Source organism: Euprymna scolopes, chromosome 7 (assembly GCF_053919585.1).
Source record: "Euprymna scolopes isolate OS-2025 chromosome 7, ASM5391958v1, whole genome shotgun sequence".
NCBI classification, from domain to species: domain Eukaryota; kingdom Metazoa; phylum Mollusca; class Cephalopoda; order Sepiida; family Sepiolidae; genus Euprymna; species Euprymna scolopes.
The window spans coordinates 147,363,891-147,391,676 of record NC_136488.1 but is presented as its reverse complement, the minus strand read 5'-3'; the positions used below and the strand labels follow the sequence as shown (position 1 = coordinate 147,391,676).

Below are 27,786 nucleotides of genomic sequence, written 5' to 3'. Positions count from 1 at the left end.
CTTTTATATATATATATATATATATTTTAATTATTTACCTCAAATATTTGGGTTGGTGAATCTTTTACTCATTTGAAGGTTCTTTATAGAGTGCAGAAACGTATGTGTAATTGGATTGACCCCACACTTTCTTCTTCACTGCAACCTCCCTCACACAGACGTGATGTGGCTAGTCTCAGTCTTTTTTATAAATACTATTATGGCATGTGTTCTTCAGAATTGTTTGATCTTTTCCCGGCTTCATTTTTTTCCACCTCGTTTCACTTGTTGGTCTAGAGGTCACCATCAATTCTCTGTTTTAATACCTAATTTTAATACAGTTTCCTATTGTATTATCTTCTTTCCAGGAACTGCAAGATTGTGGAACTTTCTGACTGTTCACTGTTTTTCTTCTACCTACAGCTGTGATCTTTTCAAGGCTTAGGTCAATAGGCATTTCCTGTTTTTACAATAATCATATTTTGTTCTTCTTAGCTCCTTACATCAAGTGGCTTCATGCCTTGTCTCCAACAATTTCCCCCTAATCTTCATGGTAAGAACGACTATTGAAATGTCAAGAACAGGTGGAGAGAGGTGGTGTAATAAGGATATTGAGCAACCTCCAGTCATAAAAAAAATAAATAAATACAAAATAGCAGCAATGGGGGGGACAAAGAATAAAAAAATTTAACGCAGTAGGCACCTCGGATGGAGAGAGGTGAAAAAAAACACTCATTTATTCGTTGAAGCTGTGGTAATGTTGACTGATTACTTACCGGCCTCTGCGACTAAAAATAGTTTGTCTCAAAGTTTTATTAAGAAACAAAAATGTATTTAAGAACTAAAACATGGAATCCTATCCTAAGGAAATTAAATGAAACTTCTTCCATGTATTTATCTTTTAATAAATTTTTTATTAATTACTGCAATTAATTATCACTATAACACACACAAAAAAATAAAAGGAAAATAAACAAGTAAATAAATCTGAATAACAATCCAAAGGAAAACACCCTCCCCCCCCAAAAAAAATGAAGGTTTTTCTTTCCATTTTGATAATATAAAAAAAAAACAAATAAAAAGGAGACAAAAAAAAACAAATAAAGTTGTTTGAATTCGATAATAAGAAAAACTGAGAGAAATTGAGAAAAAAATCACAGAATGTTATCCATATTTAACGCAAGGTGAAAACAAAGAAATACAGTATGGTACATTTATAAATAATGACCTCCTCTTTCTCCTATTGTTGGTGTCAAATATTTCACTTATCACCATAACAATGTATATGTGTGTGTGTATATATATATATATATATATATAAAACTACTTCATTTACTCACATAAAATTAATATATGAAAGTATAAACTTATGTGTAAACTTTAAGTATTTACTTCACAAGTGCTCAATACGTAGGTAGAGCTAGTTAGTAAGTTATAAAATATATATGGCGATTAAGCTACACTGAATATTTTGCGCTTCATCCACTCTAGGACTCTTCAGGCTTATGCGCATATGCCTGAAGAGTCCTAGAGTGGATTAAATGCGGAATATTCAGTGTAGCTTAATCGCCATATATATTTTATAACTTATATATATATAACAAAAAGTAAACAAATGTAAATAAACCTAAATAACAAACAAAAGGAAAACACTCAAACAAAAAAAATGAAGGTTTCGTTTTATTTTGATAATAAAAAAGGAAAAGAAAAAAGACAAATAAAACTCTTTAAATTCAATAATAAGAAAAACTGAGAGAAATGAAGAAAAAAAAACACAGAATGTAATGCGTATTTAGCGCAAGGTGAAAATAAGGAAACACCATAAACGTAACATAAAGGAAATGTGGATTATAAGTTTTGGATCAAGTATTTTTCAATGCTTTTTAGTTGGTTAAAATGTAATTGTATAGGGTGACCAAAAAAAAAAAGCTAAATGGAGGCCATCTAGAACATATGCTGTAGAATGGAGAAAAAAAGGCCAAAGACCCTAGTGTTTTGATGTGATGTTTTGAATATAATAAACTAGTTATGACCAAAGTTTCATTTAATTCGGACAAAACACTAAGAAACGGGGCCTAATTAGAGTTGGGGCCCGTATTTTGGGGTCACCTTGTATTTATGTAGCGGTAAGCAAGGACAATAAGTTTAAGTTTGGCGAAATGTTCATTAAATAATGGATTTAGTTCCATTCCGGAATAGGAGAATGTCAAGTATCAGCCAATCAGAAAGAAAGGAACATGTCTGGGGAGACATTAGTATTTTGTGTTTAGAGGAATGGAAGGTGAATGCTGTGTCTATGAGTTTAAGGATCAGTTATGAAGGGAGAGTTCCCAATATAAGTACCTTATGAGTAAAAATATGTGTAAGAGGGGAACAGTGGTAGGATTTGGTGGTTAGTGGGAAACTTGGAAACTACTTCTGTAGATGATTGCGATGATGATGTTAATCCTAGGAGTAAATGTATGGTTTTAATATTACTAATTAATGGTTCTGAAATATCGTTCTAGAGTTACATAACATATTGGCTAATAGTGTAGACATAATAAACCTACAGTATTTTGGTCCAGGGGGGAAAACTGCAAAGTTTTTATTATATATATAGGGATAAGGTCTTATCTATCAATTCAGAAAGACGTTATTTCACGAAAGTATTTAATAACTGAGAAAATAAAAAGGTTTTTATACCAACCTAACCAGGTGCTATGTGTATGTGAAAAGTTTAACTTCAACTCTGGTATGATTCAGGTTAATCTAGTCAAAAGAATCCATGGGAGAACCTTGTTATTTATTTATTTTTTTTTACATAGGTATAACCACTTATCAGGCCCAGAGACCACTCGAGGATAAGGGTTAAGAGTATACAGTAGTCACAGTCAATTGGACAATATAGTAATCGTTAGTGATGGAAATTCGGTAAATTTTTTAACTTAAGTGGAACGACTTAAGAACTTGTTTACGTTGGACTTGAAGACAACCATATTGTAGTCAGCTGGAAAGCAGGAAAACGGAAGACAATTCCACAGGCGTGTAGTTCTAAGAAAGAAGCTTTGTTCATGGAATCTATGTTTAGGTTTAAGTACAGATAAAGAGTTGGGGGAATTATGGATAGTATTTTCAGCTAGATGAGTGTTTCTTGTAAAAGTTTGGTGAGGGGGAACCATAGATTGAAGCTCAGTCGAGCACTTTCCCTGAAAATAACGATAAAGCAGAGACAAACTCGCAACATCTTTTCCATGAGATAGAGGTCGCAGGGAAGAGAAAAGGACAACTCCTATGAGGCTACAAAGTCTATTTTGAACTCTATCAAGGCAGGACAAGTCCTTTCTAACAGCTCCTACCCAGATGTGGCAACAGTACTCCATCCTTGGACGTACCTGGCTCTTATATAGATAGAGAATTGCATCAGCAGTGAGATATCTACTGGATCGATAGAAGGATCCCACCATTTTTCCAGCAGCCGTGGCAACAGATTTGATGTACGTGCTCCATTTAAGATCAGGAGTAATGGTCAAGCCAGAAGCTTGTCACAACTTAAGGCCTCCCCAAGACGAGAGCCATTCATTTCAATTGATGCCAAATGGGGATCAGAACGTTGATGATGTAAAGATAGAAGCTTGATTTTAGATGCATTAAAAGTAACCAGCCACTCCTTTCCCCATTGTACCATGTGCTCAAGATCAGAGAAAAGACAATCGGTGAGAACTTGGTCGTTTACGGTCTTAGATGTGCTAACATAGATGGTAGTGTCATCAGCATAAATGTCTACAAATGATGTAAGAATGTGATTTGGAAGATCATTAATGTAGATCAGAAAAAGTGTTGGCCCCAGGATGGACCCATGAGGGACTCCAGTATTAATACTGTGAGCTTCTAATTTTTGCCCATCAACTACTACTCTTTTGAACCTATCAGAGAGAAATGATTTAATAATTGAGAAGACATTTCCAGCAATCTTGTGAAGTAAACCTTTATGCCATACCCTATCAAAGGCCTTTGATATGTCAAGAGCAATTGCCCTAGAAAGGTTGCCTCTGTTGAGAGATTCGCCAATCCTATGAGATATAACTGTAAGCACATCTCCTGGTACAAAAGGGTAATTACTTTTGAATATTTTCTCTGACTAAAGTTAATTTCAATTTAATATTTGAGATTTCATTTCGTGAGTAGTGCTCAGTTCTCATTAGCATTTTCTGAATCTTCCACTTTCCTGGCAACATTGGCCTAAGTAAAAATAAATTTTTAATTTCTTTTTGAAAAGTAAATATCATAATTAAAGTGATTCTTTGTTTTGTTACAGATTTTTAATAACGTAATATGTAGGAAACTTTTTATCTCGCCTCAATTCTCTATATTAAATCAATTTTTTCCAGTTTAGATTTCAAAAACTTATTTTAATACTTAATGCTTATGCATTTTGTAATTTCAATAAATAATCCATTAACAGTAAACGAAACGTAATAATCTTTAAAAGTCTGAAGAAATACACACCCGCAGACATACTAGAAGTTGTCACACAATTAAAAAACATTTTACTAATAAATTATCATTTATCAAGGCCAAAAAAACAACTCGAGTATAAAGTTTAAGAAGATTGAAAGATAAAGAATATTATGAGAGGATTTAAAGTGAATGAAGAAATTAAGTTTGATTTCTTATGGGGATCATTTATGACAAGTAGTTGACATTGGATTAGAAGATGACTTGAAATCTGCAGGGAAGTAGTCCTGTAGCAATGTGTTCAACAAACCGAAAGTCCTTGCAAAGAAGTTTATCAATCAAAAATATCCCCCCCACAAATAAATTTTTAAAAAATTAAATATTATGAAATAAATGAGATAAAAATATAATTAAAATTAATAGATTAGCAAAAAAAAAAAAAAAATTCCAATTGCTTAACAGATTTAAAAAAAAATATATATATATATATACCTTGATTGAAATATTTCGAAAAATGCTCGCAATTAGAAAATTCATTCATTGTTTTAAAAGTTTCAATGAAATAATCATTATCATCATCAATTTGATATCCATTTTACATGCTGGCACTTCCAAATTAACCTATCTCTGCCCAGGTCTTTATCTATCCCTCTTTCTCTCGACTACATTCTTATCTTTTCCTCCCATGTTTCCCCTTGGCCTTCCTCTGCCAACTAACTCTGCTATCTCAACTGTTCTATATCTGCTGACCTAAGAATTCTCATTTCTTTTTGTAATGTGACCATACCAACGAAGTCTCCTGTTCTGCATGCTTCCCCTATACTATTCAGATTTATTATTTTTCTGAGGTCATCAGATCTAAGCTGGTCTTTAACACTCACATTACATATCCATCATATAATTTTCATATCATTTCTTTTAGTGCAACACATATCCTCAATCCTTACTGGTCAGGTTTTACTTTAATACATTTGGTTCGTTTAAATCTTGTCATACAGAAAACCAAGTTACAAAAACACATGAAAGTTCGCAGCTAGTATCCATACTTTGTTAGCTATTTGTTCTTGTGCATGCCTCTATGTGAACCTTCCAGACTGAGTCTTGCCAACTAAAATCAAAATTCCTTAACATTTTTGAAAAGGATCAAGTCAACAGAAGACAGAAGAGGTTTATTTGACTTGATCTTCATACTAAATAACTAACTAGTAAGTGAGAGAGAGATTGATAATCACTGTTTAATCAAATCTTGTCAGTGCATCTCAATTTATTAATTCCTACAATATAATAATCCTAATTTTAATTCTTTTTTTTTTTACTTTCGTTGCTATTCATTCAGGATGGGTTGAGTACACTCTTCCCACAGAACACAATGTCTTAGATAAATGCAAACCATGCATAATGGTCCGCAGTGGTCAAGATATTTATAGGCAGTCAGTCTTGGGACCAGTGACAAACACTGTAGATCTGTGGCCCGAACTAGGTCTGACATCAGCTTTGATAGTGTGTAACCACATTTTCAGCTAGCCTCCTGGGCATCTTCACCAATCTTGGAGTGGTTTTGGAACTACAGGGTGGCCCAAAAAAAAAACAAAAGCTAAATGGAGGCCATCTAGAACATATGCCGTAGAATGGAGAAAAAAAGGCCAAAGACTCTAGTGTTTTGATGTGATATTTTGAATATAATAAACTAGTTATGACCAAAGTTTCATTTCATTCAGACAAAACACTAAGAAACGGCCTAATTAGAGTTGGGGCCCGGTTTTTTTTTTGGGGGGGGGGTCACCCTGTATGTGAATGAACTCTCCTGTGTTGCAACATGCTGTGTGGCCAAACCAGTGAAGTCTCTTCTTTAAAAGTACTTGGTTAACCCTTTAATGACAAATTGTACTTTCAAGTGGCCTTTCAAAAAGGAAATATTTCTTAGTCTTATGGCTTCTCAGCCCAACTGGTCTTCAAAGTACAGGTCTATACATGGTTCAACAAGTGAATGAAGGGTTTGTTTATGTTCCTGCATCAGTTGCGTGCTTACTTCTGTCACGTGCGGATTTCATGATTAAAAAATTTATTGCATAAAAAAAAAATTCTGGTGGTAAAGGGTTAAGGGGGGGGGGGTTATCCTCATCTCAGCAACTTGCCTCCAACTGACCTTTCAACAACTGTCATTCTCATCTAACGTTTTATACATTAATGGGTTTACTCATCAAGTATTTAACACACCGTTACACTGCATAGATATCCCCCAATAGCTTCTTTCCTAAGTTGACAATGGCAGCAAGGTGATTTAACAAGTAAATTAAAAGAATGTCACAAGGCTTGAAGAATGAATGCACACAAGGTATCTCCATAGCTCTAATAAATGAAAAAAAAATTATGATTTCCAAATTTGATACCTAAAGGTCAAAATGGCTGAAACAGCTGAGATGAGGTAACTAGTCTGAAACTCATAAATAATAATGGAAATTACTCATTCCCCAAAATATCGACCAATAGATATAATACATTACGGCATTTCATGTCTCTGTGTACGTTATCACCTTCCACACCTATTTATTTTAATGAGATCATCTCATTGCCAACAATGAAATGCAATGCAAAAGAGTAATTGAAAATGTAATGGTGTTGTTAAAATAAAACTTATGACTTTATTAATTTTCAAGTGAATTGTTCTAGAATGCAAACTGATAACTTGGGTTTGCTAAGTTTGAATTCAATTGGTTTCATGATATCCATTTCATTTATGGATGTTGGCAACCTTTCATTAGACCCCTCCTGTTATTACTGATTTAGACTTAGAAACTCTCATGTTCAGTGATGTGTCAAAGTATATCATCATTTTGGTCCCCCCGATTTATCAGAAAGGGACCAATGTTTTCAGTGGCGTCCATATGTGCATCCATTAATCCTGATGATTACCAGATAACCGTCCATTAGTTTTTCCTGAAATTTTGCCACAAATTGTATTTCATTAAATAGATGTGCACAGTAAAAAATGTTTTTGCAAAAATTCCTGTTGTGTCACCAGTGGCTCAAAAAGGGTAAAAAATGCCCCAAAATGACACGTTTTGCCCCATAACTTTTGATCTATCCATCAGATTTTTCTGAAACTTGGCCAAAACGTGGAGTCCATTGCTCCTAATATAAATCTGGTCTCAAACCAGATCTACCGCATCCCATCAGCTTCTTCCCATGGCAATGAAATCACTCTTAATTGTTTGCTACCAGTTCATTTTAGGTCTTTCTTTTCTTTTTTCCATTAGTAATCCATGAGAGCACTTGATGAGCAGTTCTCTCTGGAGCTAATCTTAGGGCATGTCTAAGTCAGCGTAGAAATTGTTTACAGATTATTGGTAATACTACCTGTTAGTGAGTACATGGTAGAACAATAAAATTGTCGTCTTAAAGAAAACACATTTATTTTATTGAAAAAATCAATTCAACTTGATTATGTAGTAAAACTGACATCTATTCAATGTAGCTGCCTTTAGCCTCCATCACCGCCTCGATATGAGTCTGGAACTGGAAGCATGTCTTTTCCACAAGCGCCTGCGTGAGCTCGGTGAATACTTGGTGGATGGTGGTGATTAGGCTGGCTTTCGTGTTGTGGGAGGTTATGTTGGTGATGTTTTCAACATATGACCAAATGAAGTAGTCCAGCGGGTTCAGGTCGAGTGAGAAGAAGGGGCAGTGAGAGAAGAGTACAAAGTCGTAGCACTACTTCTGAAGCCAAGCCTGGGTCTCTTTAGACTTTTGAGCCCTGCTGCCACACCCACGGTCTGCCAGCGGCCACCTGATTGTACCAGGGGATCACCACACTCTTCAGTACATCCAGGTACACTTTGGTGTTGACTTTCAAGCTGACTTCGAAAATGCGAGGTGGCATGATGTGGCCCTCACATGAAACCTCACCAAAGATCATATCTTGTATATGTTGTCATAACTTGGATCGGTAGAGAGCATGAGTTGTACGGCAACGCATCTCTGATCTCACTTGTTGAACATTGTGTCATTTTGAGACATGATAGAAGGCTCTTAGGATGTATACACAACTGACCAACTAGTAGATGGTCTGCAACAAAATAAAAGAAAACCGATTTTTTATCAAACGGAACTGGAATCATGTCATCTTTTCTAGGGCGACAATTTTATCGCTTCATCATCGCTTCATCATCTCTAAATTCTAAGTTGGTCATTATATTGCTCCATTTGATCTTTAAAAGCTTTTTAAGGCATTAGGAAGTAAACATCTTATTCTTAAAAAAAAAAAAAAAAAAAAAAAAAGAATCGAGGGGGGGGGGAACAAACAGAATCGGGACTCTACATCGTGAGTGAAACAGTCACATTTGTGAGTGATTTTTCCAAGTGGCGACTAGAAATAATGAAATGCTTATCTTTTGGTGACTGTATTTCTTTCACTGACAATCTTCCAAAACTCACTACTGAGCGAAAAATATCTTTTCAACTTTTTTTTTTTTTAATAAAACAAAAAGCTAAATTATTTATACAATAAAAGTTTAATAGAACAATATACTTTATATAAGAAATTAGAATGTTTATACCTTGAAGTATCAACATAAAATTTGTTGTATATTTAGAATTACACTTATTAAAAAAACACACACACACACACAAAAATCTTTATGATGTACATACTCGTCACAGAACGAAGATGTCATATTCCAAAAATCATATGGCTAGTAACTTTTCTATTTGGCTAGTAAACGCAATATTTAGTTGTCAAAGGTCAACTAAAGATAAATTTGTCCATAGTACCCTGAGAATCGAGCCTGATAAAAAAGTTGTACTATTTTGTTTCATAGAAATTTATTTTTGTACAGGTAGATAAATAAAGCAATTGGAATTTATATGGGTTCCACTAGTATTTGCATAAAATTGATTTTATTGATTTTTCAATTTTGAATAAAAAATGTTTGCTTATATATTTATATTTTATTTTCTATTATAGAAACACCCCACCAAAGAAAAAAGTAAAATTTAGTCTGTTAAAAACGAAGCAAGCAGCCATGAATTTTCTCAAAGGAAATATTGGTAAGAACGTTCTGAAAGATGAACACTGTCACAATGTTGAGGTGGAAAAACTGCCACGGAAACAAAAAAGAACTCGTCATTCATTGCCCAGTTTGACTCCTCTTCAAGTGGCTGATTCAAGATCAGGTTAGTATTTGTACATTTAATTTCAATAAATCTTTTACCGGTTTCTCTTCACTCTATCCCAAGACCAAAATACCTGAGATACCCTCTCCCTCATTTTAGCCATCTCGAAAAACCTGCATTCAAAGATGATGCATAATTTGTGAATGCATCAATGGTTGATCCAGCTTAGGGTTTCATTGTTTACGTATGACAAGCGGCTCCTGATGATTTTCTATTCATATAACTCTATACGTCCTCTGGGCCGCATCCATAGGATCCTGGTTCACGGGACCATATTTGGGATATACCCCTGGCCGTGTTCGTCGATCTCGGCTCACAGGACCATACATGTAACCCAGCAGTACTACATTCTTAACTGTCTAGTAGTGGACCAAATTCTCACTGGTCACTGGAAAATACCACTCTGCTGCTCAGGGCACGCGAAACGTGCATGACCCTAAGTCTATGTGGCAACTCTTATCTTTGGCCATTCGTCATCAGATGCTGAGGTTGGGTTCATCCTTCATAGATGCCCTGTATGCTGCCCTTCTCAGCTGCAATTTGGCGTTGGTGCTGTAACAAAACATGTTTCAATTCAACAGTTCAAAAAATAACTCAGAGCATTTCTAGTGAACAAAAATAATTATTTAAAAAAAAAAAAGCTTCATAGTAAAATTTGTACATGGAAAGCTAAGTTCTTTGAGTTCTCAATGACTTTCTGATGCAGGTTGTGCAACTTAAGTTCGTTTAAACAATTTCCCAGCTAGGAACAAGAGCTTTTCAACTTAGCTTTTCTGGGGTTTTGGCCCTCAGGGCAAAGGCCCAGAGCGGCAAGTTCTAACGCCAGTCAGCTAAAAACCCTATTTCTAAAAACACAATGGTTTTTATTAAATCGACTTCTTCCCCCTCTGTCACTTGTAGATTTCTCTTTTATCTATCTCATTATTTTATATTCTTTTTCTTTTCTCTTCTTATGAATATCTTTCTCTTTCGTAACCATATCTCTCTTTAATTCTCGTTTTCCCTTTTTCTTTTTTCCTCTTCAACTCAAATTACTTCTCCTTCAAAGAAACTGTATTATCTGTCCAAACTAACTCATTAGCTAACTCTCGCATTTTCCAAGTTTCTGTTTCCATGCTCACTTGGTGGTCTGACACTTAACTAGACCAGGTGACTTTATGACAATCTTTTCCAGATAATAGAGCAGACCTCTCGTCGCCTTGTCGACTTCACTTCTCTTTTCTGTTTATCATATCGGCAATAAAACATATTCCAGACTTAGGAGAAAAAATAAATTTCTCATACCCCATGGCGAACACTCCACCCAACTCTTAGCCTGTAGTAGGGTGAATTGGTATTACCCAGGCAAGTAACATCGTTACATTCATGCAAACTAGGCACATCAATCAAGCAACCTGTGACAATGGACAACCAGGTATGATCATTGGTTGCTGCTGATTCTATATTCAAGCAATCTCAGCACATAAATAACAAAATGGATTTAGTCACAAAATTCAGTTGTAAAAATTATATAAAATTAAGGATTTATTTTTGGAAAAATTTCGAAAAAATATTTTCCAAAAATAAATTCAATTTTTTTTTTGAAAGCCTTTTGTGCATTCTTTTTGGTTATGATAATATTATTACATAGACAGCAGAAAAGATGATCTTCAGGCTGCATGTTTGGAACCTTTGTAGTACAGAGACCATACAAACCAATATTTAAACATTCAAAAGATTTCTCAAACATGGTTTGTAGAACTAGTTCAAATTTGGTTTATACTCTTTATCTTCCATTGAAAATAGTCAAGTAAAATCTGAACAATACTTTTGTGCATTACAGTGGCATCATATAACCATTCCTGCCAAATTCAAAGTTCCTGCAGCTTGGCCCTTGCGGAACAAATAGCTTACAGGAAAAGCCACAGCAGAAGCAGCTGTTGTTAATCCTTCTAGTTTGCACGGGAGCATTTTTGACGTGCTACTTTGGAAGTTTGTGTGAACCAAACTGATAATTTTTACTTGTTGACTTCTGATCTTTGACAAAGTGTAATGAATTAATCTGATCCCCACCCTCCTTTTCAAAATCAGTAAATAACAAAGAATCACATGTGTGATACATAAAAATCTCAAACAGATTTTGAGACTGATTTGAACTGTCAACCTAAGGGTTATAAATTGGTTGTCATATGCAACGCCTGGTGCTACCAGATCAGGCTGCCTATTGACTTTCTGAAATGAAATTCTAATGAAAGAAATTAAAACACTAATCCTGAACGCTGGAAATAATCAGTCTACAAAAGAGAGTACAACAACAACAACAACAACAACAACAAAAAACAGAACCAATAAACCAAAAAACTCAAATTAAATCAAACAACGAAAAAGACAAAACTCACCAAATGAAAACAACCTTTATAAACAAACCAAATGAAACACCATCACCCAATAAAACGAAACTAAAGAAAAAACAATTAACAAACCAAGATCTAGATCCCAATCAACCTTAAGAGGAGGAAACAAAATAGGAACACTGGAGGAGATGGAGGTAGAAGACAAAACACCCCCAGACAAATAAAATGACAGACCACAATAAAAAAAACTCAAACTATCATTCAATGGGACCTAAGGCAAACATACAGATAACTAAACCCAAAACACCCAAATAACAAACTAAAATACAAAACCTGACACACAGAATCATACCGGATAGAAATGAAACAAATAATATAATCCAGTGGAATTGTCATGGTCTAAAGGCAAACCTAAATGAGCTCACTATTCTACTCGATAACTTTCTTCCAGTAGTAGTCTGTCTCCAAGAAACCTTTATGAAATCGGATGACAATATAAAAATTAAAAATTACAATTAGTATAACTATATACACAATACTGGACTCAGAGCCTGTGGAGGTACATCAATCCTTTTTAGAAATGACATACCCCAAAGTCAAATACAACTTAATACTAAACTACAGGTTACTGCAATAAAAGTAACACTCCACAAAACCAACTTTTGCTCATTATACAATGAAAGCATCTCAGAAACAGATCTGAGCAAACTAATACAGCAACTTCCAAAGCCATACATCATTATGGGAGACTTAAACAGCCATAATGAGATATGGGGAAGTGAAAAAACAAGCAAAAGGGGAAAAATTATAGAAAATATAATAACGAAAATCTATACCTCTTTAATGATAAAACACTTATTTACACCCAGGAACTGGTACATTCACATCAATTGATTTAACATTGTGTGATCCAATACTTACCTTGGATTACAAATGTACTAGAAGAGCCACTTTCCCATTACACTTTAAAACAATGATCCAATGCCAGAAAACAAAATACTCCAATGGAAATTACAGAAGGCTGATTGGAAAAAATTCCAAAATTTATACCGGACTAAATTAACATTGGATAATAACTCAAACCAAAATAATATCATACATTTTACTAATACACTGTATAATATTGCGGAAGAATGCATTCCAAAAAGCTCTACCTCCCCAAAACATAATAAACCCTGGTTTGATGAAAAATGCAAAGTAGCCATCAGAACTCGTCGAGCTATGCTAAGGAAATTAAAAAAAGAACAACTAAAGAAAATCTCGGTAAATATAAAAACAGTAGAGCTAAAGCTCGTAAAACTATTAAAGAATCGAAGCGAACATCATGGAAAAACTATGTATGAAAAATAAATACAAATACAAAAGGTAAAAAGGTCTGGGACATGATCCGTAAAATCTCAGGGAAAAGTAACAGCAACCCTACTAAACACCTGACCTATAATAACCCAAAAATTACTAGCAAGAAAGAAATGGTAAATTGTCTTGCTGAAACTTTTGCAAAAATTCCTCCTCCAAAAACTCTAACCAAAAATTCCAAATTATTAAGGAAAAAGCAGAAAAGGAAAAACTCCAGTTTCAGACAAATAATACAGAAAAATACAACCAGCCATTCTCTAAAATGAATTGAAAGTATCCCTAGGAAAAGCTCATGACTCAGCTGTTGGCCCTGATCAAATCCACTATCAATTTATAAAACAACTTCCTGATACATCTACAAATATTCAATGATATTTGGGAAAGTGGCAACGTCCCTGAAATATGGAGGCAGGCCATAGTAATCCCTATACCTAAATCATCAAAGGACTCTACAAATCCCATGAATTACCGACCTATAGCACTCACTAGCTGTATTTCCAAAATAATGGAAAGAATGATTAACAGCAGATTAATATGGTATCTTGAGACAAATAATCTGATTACAGATTATCAGTCAAGATTTAGGAATGAAAGAAGCCCCATGGATCACCTGATCCGGCTAGAAACCTTCATCAGAGAAGCCTTTATCAAGAAAGAACATTTACAGCGGTCTTTTTCGATATTGAAAAAGCATACGACTCAGCATGGAGGCATGGCATTATAAAAGATCTACAAGAGCTTGGATTAAAAGGCAGAATGCCCATTTTTATCACAAATTTTATAAATGATAGACAATTTAATGTACGATTAGGTGATATTCTATCCATCAGTAAAAAACAAGAAACGGGGGGGGGGTACCACAAGGAAGCATCCTGTCTGTCACACTTTTTAACATTAAAATAAATAACATTGTTAAAAATATAAATGTAGGAACAGAATGTGTCCTCTATGTGGATGACTTCCTGATCTGTTATAGATCAAAATATATTACAAGAATAGAACGCCATTTACAACTGTGTCTAAACAAAATAAATGAATTGACAACAAAAAAGTGAGCTTAAATTTAAAAAAAAAAAAAAAAAAAAAAAGCCATGCATTTCTACCAAATCTGGAAAATGCACCATGACCCAATATTGAAATTGGACAATGAAATTATACCTGTAGTTGATCAGTATAAATATTTGGGCATCATCTTTGATAAAAAGCTAACTTTCATTCCTCATTAAATACCTCAAACAAAAATGCAACAAAGCCATCCAACTCTTAAAAGTAGTAGGTTATACAGACTGGGGTGCAGACAAAGACTCAATAATTAAATTATACAGATCCCTTGTCAGATCCAAGTTGGATTATGGATGCTATATCTATGGATCCACAAGAAAGTCCTACATAAAGGAATTAGACACAATACATCACCAAGGACTAAGATTGGCTCTAGGGGCCTTCCCCACCTCCTCAGTGGAAAGTTTATATGTAGAAACAGATGAACCCTCATTATCACTTAGAAGAGAAAAACTAGGACTACAATATTATACAAAATTGGCTTCATGTCCAACTAATCCTGCCTACAAATGTGTCTTCCACTTCCAATACAAAAACCTTTTTGATAGAAAAGAAAATTCTATAAAACCATTTAACATACGTATGGAAGAATCCATAAATAAAGCCCAGATAGATATTGCAACAATACACGAATCTGTAAAACCTAAATATCCCCCCTGGCTGACAAAACAACCAAAAATAATATCAGACCTAATTAAATACCCTAAAACAAAAACCAATCCAATCATCTATCAAGAAAAATTCTAAATAATTGAAGATAAGTATTCCAAACACTCAACAATTTATACAGACAGTTCAAAAGATGGAGATAATGTTAGATGTGCAACCATACACAATAAAACAATCCTAATTAAAAGATAACCAGACAAAGCATCGATCTACAGTGCTGAAGTATCAGCCATTGGTATGGCACTCGATCTTATAGAATCTTCTAAAGATAAACAATTCATTATCTGCTCAGATGGCAAATCAGTACTCGAAACACTGGAAAACAGGAAACCAACAAACCTAATAATCACCAAAAGCCTAAATAGATTTGATGATATTCCTAATGATACAAACATTCTCTTTTGTTGGATACCCAGTCATATCAACATAAAGGGCAATGATAGAGCTGACAAAGCAGCAAAAGCAGCACTAAATTTGACCATAACCAAAGATAAGATCCCTCATACCGATCTAAAACAAATCATTAACAAATATATTAGAAACACATGGCACTCCTGCACTAGAAACAAGCTATACCAAATCCAGGAAACCATAGGAAAAGAGAAACCAAACAAAAGAATGACCAGAAAGGAGGAAGTTATAATAAAGGTCATACCTCTATAACACACTCCTACCTACTCAAAAAAGAAGCCCCACTTTGCACACCCTGCCAGGAACCATACACAGTAAATCACATATTAACAAGATGTGAAGACTTGAAAACAAACCGACTGAATCTATATAATGAAAAAACTGTAAAAGATATTCATTCATGTAGACCCAACTACTCTTCTCAGATATCTGAAGATAACAGGGTTACTCAACAAAGTTAAAAAAATATATATCTTATCTAACTATATAAACGTAGACACTGAACACCGGATGCATATATAAAACCTATAACTATTAATGTATATATAAGTGTAAGCCATGTTTAGTTTCAGAACAGTTTCTGATGGTTCGTTGTTCTAAACAAATCTTGAGAGGTGACTGGTTTGCAGTAGACAGAACAGTTTCCGATGGTTCGTTGTTACCCACAAGTCCTGCAGTAGACAGTTCCACAGAGCAAAATATTCTTACCGTGTCGAGACGAAAAAAACATGCGAAATTGCTACACAAAAGGTTTAATATTTGTGGAGCAATTCTGGTTTCTGATTGCTTGGTAGCAGAATGTGAATTAATTCGATCGTCTAACAAGTTTTGAGAAAAAACGCTTTAACTTTATTCTTGTTGCAGGTTTCGTGAATACATCAGTGATATTTTGTTCTGATATGTAATTCAAAATAATGAATTCCTTTTTCACCTCGTTTTTTATGAAATGGTATTTTATATCTATATGCTTAGATCTTTGGTTGATTATCATGTTCTGTGCTAAGACTATACTGGCTTGATTATCACAATTAATTACTACAGGGCTTTTAGTTAATTCTGGCTCTAAAATAATCTTTAGGATATTTTTAAGGTAGAGTGCTTCCTGTGTCGTGTGTGTGATCGCGATAAATTCTGCTTCACACTTAGAGAGAGATACAATCTGTTGCTTTTTAGATTTCCATGAAATAATAGGCCCATTTTCTGAGAGTCTGAAACAATATCCAGATATACTCTTTCGATCTTAGTCGTTTCCCCAGTCTGAATCTGAAAAACCTTCTAATTTTAGGGGATTTCTTGATTTTCTAAATACTAACTTCTGTTCTTTAGTTCCTTTTAAATAATGCAGGACTTGTTTAGCTCTGTTTAAATCCTTCATTGTCAGTTGCGATAATTTTTGTGACAGTTTTGTTACTGCATAGCATATGTCGGGCCTGGTTGCAGTCATTAAATATGTGACTACATATAATTTCGCGGTATTGTTTGTCATTTATTATTTCAGATTCTGTGTGTATATTTTTATTAATATCATTTTCGACCAGTGTAGAGCGTTTCTTGCACTCTCTCATTCCAAATTTTAATAGTATTTTGTCGATGTAACAAGTCCTTTGCTTTGAGTAAATTCTATCCCAAGAAACCAGGATATTTTGCCAAGATCGGTCATTTTGAATCTTTTACTTAATTTGTTCTTAACATCGGTTAACATTATGTCACAATTTGATGCGATTAAAATATCATCGACCCACAAAACCAAAATCAGTAGTTTATCGTCTTTGTGTTGGGTATATAAACAGGGGTCTACAGCGCATTGTCTAAATTGTTGTTTAATAATATAATCATGAAATACTGTATTCCAACACTGAGCACTCTGCTTTAGACCATATAATGATTTGTTAAGTCGCCACACACTATGTTTATTTTTCATTATAAATCCCTCTGGAGGGGTAATATAAATTTCACAGTCTTATTGGGGCATTAAAATAAGCATTTTTTACGTTCATTTGATGAATGTTTAGGTCATATTGCGATGCAATTTGCTGTAAAATTCTGATTGTCATTAGGTTTGTGGTCGGTGAAAACGTAGAAAAATATTCTATACCGTAAATATGAGAGTACCCTTTAGCAACAAATCTAGCTTTGTACTGTTCTACGCCTGATGCTGTAGTCTTTTTTGTAAAGACTCATCTTGTAGAAATGTTTATCTTTTGGGAGAGGCACTACCGTATAGGTATCATTTTCGGTTAAGGCATCTATTTCTTTTTTCATGGCAATTTTCCATTCATCACAATGTTCTGAATTAATTGCTTCGTTAAAGCTTTTTGGCGCATTTTCCATTGAATAGCAATAGTCGATTTGATAATATTCGACCACAAAAAAATCGGGTCGCCTTCTATTTCTTTTGGGATATCTTTTGACTTTATCATCATCATCATCATCATCATGGGCACTTTTGTCTCCGTCATTTTTATTGTCTTTGTTTGTTTTAATTATTTGAGGGAATATAATTTTATCTTCTTCATATGACGGGTTTTCGTCTGTAAAATTAAACGTGTCTGTGAATTTTACACATCGGATTCTTTTTATTTTATTTTTTTCTGAAAAAAATACTAAATTGGCTGGACTGTTTTTATCATATCCAAGAAATATACCTCTGTCGGCTTTAATATTCAATTTACTCTTTTTCTCTATATATGCGAAGCAAGTTGAACCAAATATATGCATTCTGCTTAAATTTGATCTTTTACCACAGAAAGATTCATATGGAGTTTTAGATAGTGTTTTGTTAAAGCACCTGTTGCGTATATAGGCTACCGCCATAAGTGCGTACGTCCTGAGGTTTTTAAGGTGTTTTGATTCCATGAGTAGGCATCTTGCCATTTCAAAAAGTGTCTACCACGCACGTTCAGCAGTCCCGTTTTGGTGTGGCGATCTAGGAGCTGATTTTTCATGCCTGATATGATGGTTAATTAGTAAAAGTTCAAAGTCTTTATTGGTGAATTCCGTACCGTTGTGAGAGCGAATACACTTGACTTCACCGTAGGGAGCCATGTCGGCTAGATATTTCTTAGTTGCTAGCAGGGTATCAGATTTGTTCTTTAAAAAGTAAACCATTATTAAACCTGAATGGTCATCTACGAAATTCAACACATATCTATAATGTTCTCTGGCCATCGGTTCCATGGGGCCGTTCAAGTCACAATGCACCATTGATAGGATTTTTTTGGCCTTCTTGTCTGGTATCTTGCTTTGATAGTTTGTCATTTTCCCTTGCGTACAGACGTCGCAGTTGAAGTTTTTTGATGTTTATATTTTCATTCCATCAACTACAGTCGGCAACTTTTTGATATCAAGAATATTGCAGTGTCCAAGAATTTTATGCCATGTCTATAGATCATGGCAGGCGGTTTTCGATGGGATTACGCTATTTAAAAAATATAGTCTTCCATTTTCTTTAAATTTAGATTCTAACTGATGTCACCCAAATCATATTAAAAAAAAAACAAGTTTCAAATAGCTATAGGTTGAGTAAAATATAATAACAGAGAATTGGCTCTATAATAATAATAAATACAAAATCTGCATAAATTAAAATATGTTTAAGCATATTTTATGACCAGGCAATGCTGGGTGGTCTGCAAGTTAATTTATATTAATTATCCAATTAATCATTTTCAGTTAAAATTCAAGTTTTGTGTTTTAGATAAACACAACATTAGTTCAAATTCGGTGGCCATTTTGTTTTGATTTGGCTTCTCAATTTTACATACATAAATACTAAATGGATTTTAAATAGAAATGATTCCTCGTTTAGTAATATTTAACAAAAACATGAAACCATTTTTAATGTCTATACAGAATTTTTCTTACATTCTTGACTGACGGCAACCTCTAAACATTACCATGGATTCTATTAGTTTGTAGCAACAATTTTTATTCCTTTAAAGATAAATTATCTGAAAATGTACCAATAACTTATATAAAACATTGTTTTGCATGTACTGTAGCAACATAATATAATATTCATCATTTTTTAATCCAAATTTTCAGACTTGAAGTTAAGAGGGGAGAGTTATACACAATCTAATCCTGTTAAAATATCTTCCAAGTAAGTATCATGTTTTGTTCAATTAAATTTAAAAAACACATGAAAACTGAAGATATTTGTAGTGCATAAAAATACTTTAGAATCCTTATAAATTCTTATAAAATAAAATATTTGTGAATTGTTATAGATATTAAGAATTTTTTATGGAAATCGCTCCATTAAGGTATGAAGCCACTTGATTTAAGGAGCTAAAAAGAAGAAAAATGCTACTATTTTTTTTTCACGTGTACAAATATTTTTTGCGTTTACGAAATTAACTTTAGTCTTTAATCTTTCAAATACAATCAAAAAGTAGTCGGAAACCTACAAAAAAATTATGATAAATTGGCTTTCAAAACTAGGTCCCCTTATTTTTGCCCGCACCTAAAAACAAGTCTACGATAAGTGTTAGATATACTATGACCTAAAAAAACAGTAATTCTTCCTTTTTTTTTAGGAACAAGGGATAAAATAGGGGAAGGGAATCATGAGGTAAACTCAAAATCCACTTTCTATTCTCCTTAATATATGTATATGCAACATAAAGAACTACTTAAAATAATATAAACATTAAAATTGACAAATTATAGATTTTTTTCGCACACACACACACACACACACATATATATATTTCTTGTATTTTTTTGTTTTTTTTAACGATAATATGGTATGTACCTCAAAATGGGCATGTCTGTAGATTACTGTTTTAAAAATAATAAATAAAAATATATACTAATAATAATAATAAATTTAAAATAAAATTAGCTTATAAACATGTTAGTAAAATAACAATTTCAGAATTTAAATAGGCTTTCCAAATGAAAGAAATTCTAACTTAATTTACACAGTATAAATAGAGTTATAACATTTTTTAAAGTAAATTAAAAAAAGTTTCTGGAAGTAAACAAAAAAAAAAACATTCTAATAATGATGCTACATAAATTATGGTATGTCTACAACTATATGTCCGAATGTTTTGTAATATATATATATATATATATATATATAAAAGAGATATTCAATTTAAAAGTAAGTTAACTACAAGCCTTTGTCTGAGTAACTTCTGGTTTAATTCTTTGCCAAAAAGATTTCAGGAAAAAGATATTGCAAAATATAAATGAAGATCATTTCAAATAGTTTTTCAAAAATATTCTTTTAATTTTTATTCTTGTAGAAGTGTCGTTACTTAATAACTAAGCTTAAATCGTTTAAAATGTTATCCAGCACCATATACTATAAAAATGGTGATAGAAATTATTAAAGACTCAAGGAAGGGAATATATATATATATATATATATATATATATATATATATATATATATATATATATATATATTTATTTATTTATTTATTTTTTATTATTATTTTTCCAGACTTTCTATCCTGGCATCGAGTTAGGGAGTTACTCCAAATCATCCTTACAAGCATATAGCCCTAACCTAGCTTTCGAACTATGTATACATTAGAGAAAATGAAAAGGATCGCATATTTGCAAAAGAAGTAAATAAAATGACAATAACTCAGCTCAGTGCAAAAGTTTTTGCCGATTTTCAATTTCATCTTGAAAATGAGGACATGTTTTTGAAAATCATTATTCATAACAAGAACGATCTTTGCTATCTATAACTTGATTCCATCTGTCATCAAGTTTATAAATGTCTTGCTTGTAAAATTCTTTAGGTTTTCATGTGAAATATGAATTTAACCAATGTTTACATTGCAACTCAAGAAAATTTCTAACAATTTAACTTGTGTTCAATTTCCTCATGATGTTAAACCTAAGGTTATTTACATGGTTTTGTAATCCTTAAAATAAGTGATAATTAGGGCTATGACAACAGCATATTCTTTTCCTTATTTTGATTCTCAGGTATATATCTATTGATATCTTATGTTTTTATGTAAAGTGATGCGGTTCTTGCTTGATTAATTGTGGCTGTGTTGGATATATACTCAAGAGTCAAAACAATGAAAAGAATATGCTGTTGTCATAGCCCTAGTGATAATCTGAGGGAGCTAAGTCAGGAAAATATGTAAAATGGGGCAAGATTTCCCAACCAAATTCTCCTAGATCTTTGGTTAGTAATGCTAGGTGAGGGCAAGCATTATCATGATGGAAGTAAAGGTAATTTTCAGTTCAACATGAGTGAGAATATTGCTGAAAAATGTGAATAATGTTTCAATAATTTGAAATAAAAAGTTGTAACTTAATCATGGTGATATATTTAAGTAATAATAACATTCATAAAATAAATTGGTTTATAGCCCCTTTCTACAAATTGGCAAAATAATTACTGCAATTGAAGGACATTAGATTATCCTTAAATGTCCGTCTGTCTTTTTTCTTTGTTTATTTTTTATTTTCTTTTATGCATATCTAATATTTCTCATTTCTTTTGATAAAAAGGCACACCAAAAAGGTTCGGCAGTCAATTGATTCCCAATGGTCTCTTACAAACGAATCACAGAAAGCAAATAATAAGTCTGAAGTAAGTATCTGACAAAAAAGAATACATGTCCTAATTTTTGGATAAAACCTTTGACTTTGTCTTTCAAAGACAAGAAATAATGTTCATTTATGTACTAGCGGGGGTGCCTGGCGTTGCCCGGATGTTTGGAAAAAAAAAAAAGTGGTAGTAGGCAGGTAGGCTTGAACCCACGACATGAAGGCAGAAAAGAAAGTAAAAGAAAACCTGAGAGTTACCGCTGTGCCATGACGTGAGCAGAAGTATAAAGCATTCAAATTTAGTGATGTTAATTAAGGAGGAAAAGAAGGTGAAAAATAAATTAAGAATCACGCAGGCTGGCTGGAGGCCAGTTAAGCTTTCAGCTTTCTGCTGTATTTATTTCCCCACGATGTTGAGGAAAATCAGCTTTCCCCAAAAAGGGGGAGCACTGGCAGTGTTTTAATGAATAGCAATTGTCTGATATGTAGGGTTTCCCCCACATCGATCAAAGTTAATCGTCTTGAAGACATCCCGGCCAGGCAGGGCAGTGAATGGCTTTGTTTTAATCAGTTTCACTTTATTTATACGAGAAAGACAAATAAACACTGGGAACCAGGGAATTTTTCAAAAGTCGATCAAAATAAAGATAGAAACGATGTCGGTTTTCGAATCATAGATATTACAATCTAGGAAGTATAAGGAAATTTCTCCAAAATAGTAACCTTGTTGAGAAGCCCGGTGAAAACACCTTTCATGGACACACATGAACACGCGTGCCCATTTTGCCTTTTATATAATAGACTAGCAAGGGTACCTGGTGTTTCCCGGATGTTTGGAGGTGTGTGTTAAGCAGAAAAAAAAGTGGTAGTAGACAGGCAAGCAGGCTCAAACCTATGATGTGAAGGCGGAACAAAAAAGTGAAAGAAAACCTGACATTTTTCCACTACGCTATAACGTCACTGCTTCATATAAAAAATGTTATATCTAGCATCTGAAGAGAGTTCAATGATTGGTTACTCGAATGTGCAGAGACTACGGTATCTTCCCTACGAAAACTGACTCAAGAAACTTAACCTATTCTCTCTTGAGTACCAATGTTTACGTGGTGATCTCGTTTAAATTTCCTCTGGTTATTATGATCTCCCTCAGGACTTATGTCAAGAAGCGGTCTATATGGGCATTAGCAGAAATTGTTGATTGAACCAAAAGAGAGCTGCTTCTCAATCAGTATCCCTAGACCTTGGAATGAACTTCTAAGGGCTGAAGTAAATGTATCAATGATCCAGCAATTCAAGTTGCTGCACCACTGCATGCTCTTCTGTATAAATTTTTAACACCTTTTCCCTACATGACAACTGAAGTACGCTTGTTTTATTTGTGTTATCAAATGCTATAGTCTCCTTTATAGCGAACACCTGTCACATCTCATCTTCGCTGGTGATATACTACTGATGGCACACTCTCCTCAGGAACTAAATGACATTCTAAACGACATCCACTGTAAGAGCAAACAAGTTGGCCTCAACATGCATCTTGGGAAGACTAAGGTAATGTTAAATCAGCATGCTGCCAAGTCGCCAGTAATTGTTGATGGAAAGAATATTGGAGAAGTTGAAAGCTATATCTACTTGGGAAAGAAAATTACGAAAGATGGAGATCTCTCTGAGATAAAGAGAAGGGTAGCATTTGGATAGGCAGCTTTTGGGAAAGTGGAGAATATCATGAGAAGCCGAAAAGCAAATGTGTCAATCAAAAGAAAATCTTCGATGAATATGTACTACCTGTGGTGATCTACGGTAATGAAACATGGGCCCTGATGTCTCACCAAAATGAAATCTTGCCAGTAGCACAAAGGATGATGGAGAGGATAATGTTAGGCATCACTCTACAAAACAGACAAACATCTGGATCTGCCAACAAACAAGACTTATCAACATTCTAGAAGTGTAAGCCATGTTTAGTTTCAGATGGTTCATTGTTTTAAACAAGTTTTGAAAGGTGACTGGTTTGCAGTAGACAGAACAGTTTCCGATGGTTCATTGTTACACACAAGTCCTGAGAGGTGACTTATTTGCAGTAGACAGTTCCACAGAGCAAAATATTCTTACCTTGTCGAGACGGAAAAAACACATGTGAAATTGGTACAGAAAAGGTTTAATATTTATGCAGCAATTCTGGTTTCTGATTGGTTGGTAGCAGAACGTGAATTATTTCGATTCGTCAGTTCCTAGCAGCATCGGTTATAAATAGAATCGTCCGGCTGTGTGGGATCATACCCATTTACACATCCAAAATATTGCAACAGACATCAATACTGCCATCAAAACATCCAAATACAGATGGACAGGGTACGTAGCCAAGCAACATGACAACAGATGTGATAAAACCCTTGTTGATGATGATGTTGATGATAGTTTCTTTATATCTTTCCTAATGCTAAAAAGAATGTGGGAACTATTATATCAAATTAACCTGCATACAAAAAGACTTGCTCAAAAGTAAAAATGAACTAATTTCAAAGTAATGAAAAAAAAAATTTTTTTTTCAATCAAATTTTTATTTAAAATATGCTGCCCAAATATACTAAATCTAATTCTATTTGTTTTATTTCCAGGAACCAAGTCTACAATGAGACTGGTCGGTTACCGGTCCAGATGAATGCCCAGTAGAAGAGTTTCATTCCAAAAAGTTGTTAGCTTTTTTTATATATATAGGATTAAGCGATGCTGAGATCATTTCCATTTTGCCAAATTTAATTGGTCCCATACCAAAGAAAAACCCAGATTCATCCAGCGAATTATATTTATAGCTGGTAACATTTATATAGATTACAAGTCTTTACATGCTTAAAAAAAAAAATGAAGGATTTATTTCTTGTCTTTTCATAAACTATTTATCTTTAATTTATTGCCACTTAATAAACCATTATTACAAAAATATGTTGTTTGAGTTTGTTTGGGTTTTTTATTAAGAATTTATAAGAAATAATCACTTTTGTTTAAGTTCCAAAATTTATTTTCAAGTGTAAATTTTATCTGTCCTATACCAATCAATTTTTTTTTCTGAGTGCAATGTTTTGAAATGAATATAGATAATAAACAAGGACAAGAATTACTAATCAAGATCGAAAACTGTTAAACATTAATGTTTCAGGAATTTAACAAGCGTTAAATAACGTTAAATATGAAACACCTACATCAAATCTGTTGCCAAGATTGCTGGAAAAATGGTTGGATCATTTTACTGCTCCAGTAAGTATTGAAACGAATGGCTCTCGTCTTGGGGAGGCTCCATGTTTTGACAAGCTTCTAGGCTTGATCTTTACTCATGGAATATGTACGTCAAATCTGTTGCCAAGGTCGCTGGAAAAATGATGGGATCCTTCTATCGATCCAGTAGGTATCTACCTGTTGATGCAATCCTCTACCTATCAGGTACATCCAAGAATGGAGTATTGCTGTCAAATCTGAGCAAGAGCTGCTAGGAAGAACTTATCCTGCCTTGACAGAGTTCAGAATAGATTTTGTAGCCTCTTTTGCAACCTCTTTCTTGCAAAAGATGTTGCGAGTTTGTCTCTGCTTTATCATTATTTTCATGGCAAATGCTCATCTGAGCTCCAATCTTTGGTCTCCCCTCACTAAACATTCATGAGAAACACTTGTTTGGCTGTAAACACTATCAATAACTTCCCCTACTCTTATCTGTGTCTAAACCTAAATGTAGATTCCATGAACAAAGCTTCTTTCTTAGAATTGCACACCTTTGGAACTCTCTTCCGTATACCTGCTTTCCAGCTGACTAAAATATGGCCATCTTCAAGTCCAATGTAAACAAGTTCTTGATGAGCCATTCCCCTTAAGTAATCCAATTTACCAAATTTAAACTTCTAACGATTACTAAGTATTGTCCTTTTGACCACTGTACACTTTTTAGCCCTTATCCTCGAGCGGCCTCAGGGCCTTGATAAGTGGTGATTCCCTTGTAAAAAAAAAAAAAAATTCACTGCTGATGTAATCCTCTATCTGTATAAGAGCCAAGTACGTCCTAAAATGAAGCACTGTTACCACATGTGGGCAAGAGCTGCTCGGCGTGCCTTTTATAGAGTTCAAAACTGGCTTCAAAACCTAGTAGGCGATGCCATTTTCTCTTCCTTGCAACCTCCTTCCTACAGAAGAGACGTTGCAAGCCTGTCTCTGCTCTATTGTTATTTTCATGGCAAGTACTCGTCTGAGTTCAAATCTATGGTCCCCCCTTCACCAAACTTTCACAAAAAACACCCTAACTGAAAACACTATCAATAATTTCCCTCACTCTTTATCTATGCCTAAACCTAAACGTAGATTCCATGAACAAAACTTCTTTCTTCGAACTGCATGCCTGTTAAACTCTCTCCCGTTTCCCTGCTTTCCAGCTGACTACAATATGGTCATTTTCAAGTCCAACGTAAACAAGTTCTTGATGAGCCGTCCCCTTAAGGAATCTAATTTACCAAATTTCCACTACTAATGATTACTATATTATCCCATGACTACTGTACACTCATTAACCCTTATCCTTGAGTGGCCTCCAAACCTCGATAAGTGGTGACTCCTTTGTTAAAATATATATATATATATATATATATATATATTTATAAGAGTCTTTAGTGTTTGTAATCATCTAGCTTCTCTATTGTTCTTGAGTAGATGCATGAATAACATGTGCGTATATTTAACGTGTTGATATGATAAACAGATGCAGTTCAACAACATGGATATATAGCAATTTACAGCAGACAGTCTTTACAACAAAAGAGACGAATAACATCTTTCTGTGGGTTTTACATCTAGCTCATAAGGAAAATCTGTCCATCTTTGGGTCTTGTTTGACAGATCCACAAAAGCAGCAAGATTTATCTCAAGGAAATGAACAGAAGTTTTGGGTTGTATTTTCAGCAACTTTTATTTCAAGAATTTTTTCCCTTTTTGGAAGTTGCACGTTTGTCTACATTCTGACTATATCATATGATGGACAGCTTTTCCAGCATACAGAGGCCATAGCGCCTTGTTGTTAGCTGACTTCCTTCATCTGTTCAGCTCGACTGTATTTCCCCAACTTACTAAACTCTTTGTATATAAAAAAAAAACTATCTCCCTTTCTAATTATGTCATCAATACACATAGCACTAAAAGATCATTGCTTGGTCTTTTATCACATACGAGGGGCGTGCAATAAGTAATGCCCCTGACACACTTCCCGTAGAAGTAGAGTAACGAAACTTGGCACAGTTATTAGTTTTTCTCTACATAGGAACCAACCAGAGTTATGCATTTCTCCCATCGTTTGATGTAGCTCTGGAGACTGTTTTTGTAGAACACCCCAGGTTGGTCCTCCAACCATGACGTCACTTCAGAAATCAAGGCTGCATCATCTGAGATGCTTTCCTTTCAAAAACAACTTCATGGCTGGGAAGAGGTGAAAGTCAGAGGGTGCAAGGTCAGGAGAGTAGGAAGGATGGGAGATTTCATAATCACACGTCCGTGTTTCTGATCTGGCGACATGCGAGTTGTGGACCGGAGCTTTGTCCTGCAGGAGGAGGGTACCTTTGCTGATCTTGCCCTGCCTCTTGATTTTGATAGCTTCCCTTAATTTCCTCAAAAGTGAAGCATAATATGCTCCTGTAATCATGGTACCTTTTGCCAGGAAATATGTCATCACTACTCCGTCCTGGTCCCAGAAGACTGTGAGCATGATCTTGCCAGTGGAGGGCTGCACCCTTGCCTTCTTTGGAGGTGGTGAGTCCAAGTGCTTCCACTGCATTGATTGGGCTTTGGTCTCTGGATCATAGTGATGGACCCA

General features: G+C 34.2%; 1 protein-coding gene across 4 annotated transcripts in view; it reads left to right on the top strand.

The window, feature by feature from the left end:
* Nucleotides 1-24,885, top strand: part of LOC145280041 (cytosolic carboxypeptidase-like protein 5) — a 216,394-nt gene extending 191,509 nt beyond the window's left edge. For all 4 annotated transcript variants that reach the window (XM_080131707.1, XM_080131710.1, XM_080131709.1 and 1 more), the window contains exons 15-18: nucleotides 9,380-9,588; nucleotides 19,464-19,521; nucleotides 21,909-21,990; nucleotides 24,563-24,885. In XM_080131707.1, coding sequence (XP_079987833.1) covers nucleotides 9,380-9,588; nucleotides 19,464-19,521; nucleotides 21,909-21,990; nucleotides 24,563-24,580 — 367 coding nt within the window. In that variant the 3' untranslated portion in view covers nucleotides 24,581-24,885. The remainder of the gene's footprint in view (nucleotides 1-9,379; nucleotides 9,589-19,463; nucleotides 19,522-21,908; nucleotides 21,991-24,562) is intronic.
* The last annotated feature ends 2,901 nt before the right edge of the window (nucleotides 24,886-27,786 follow it).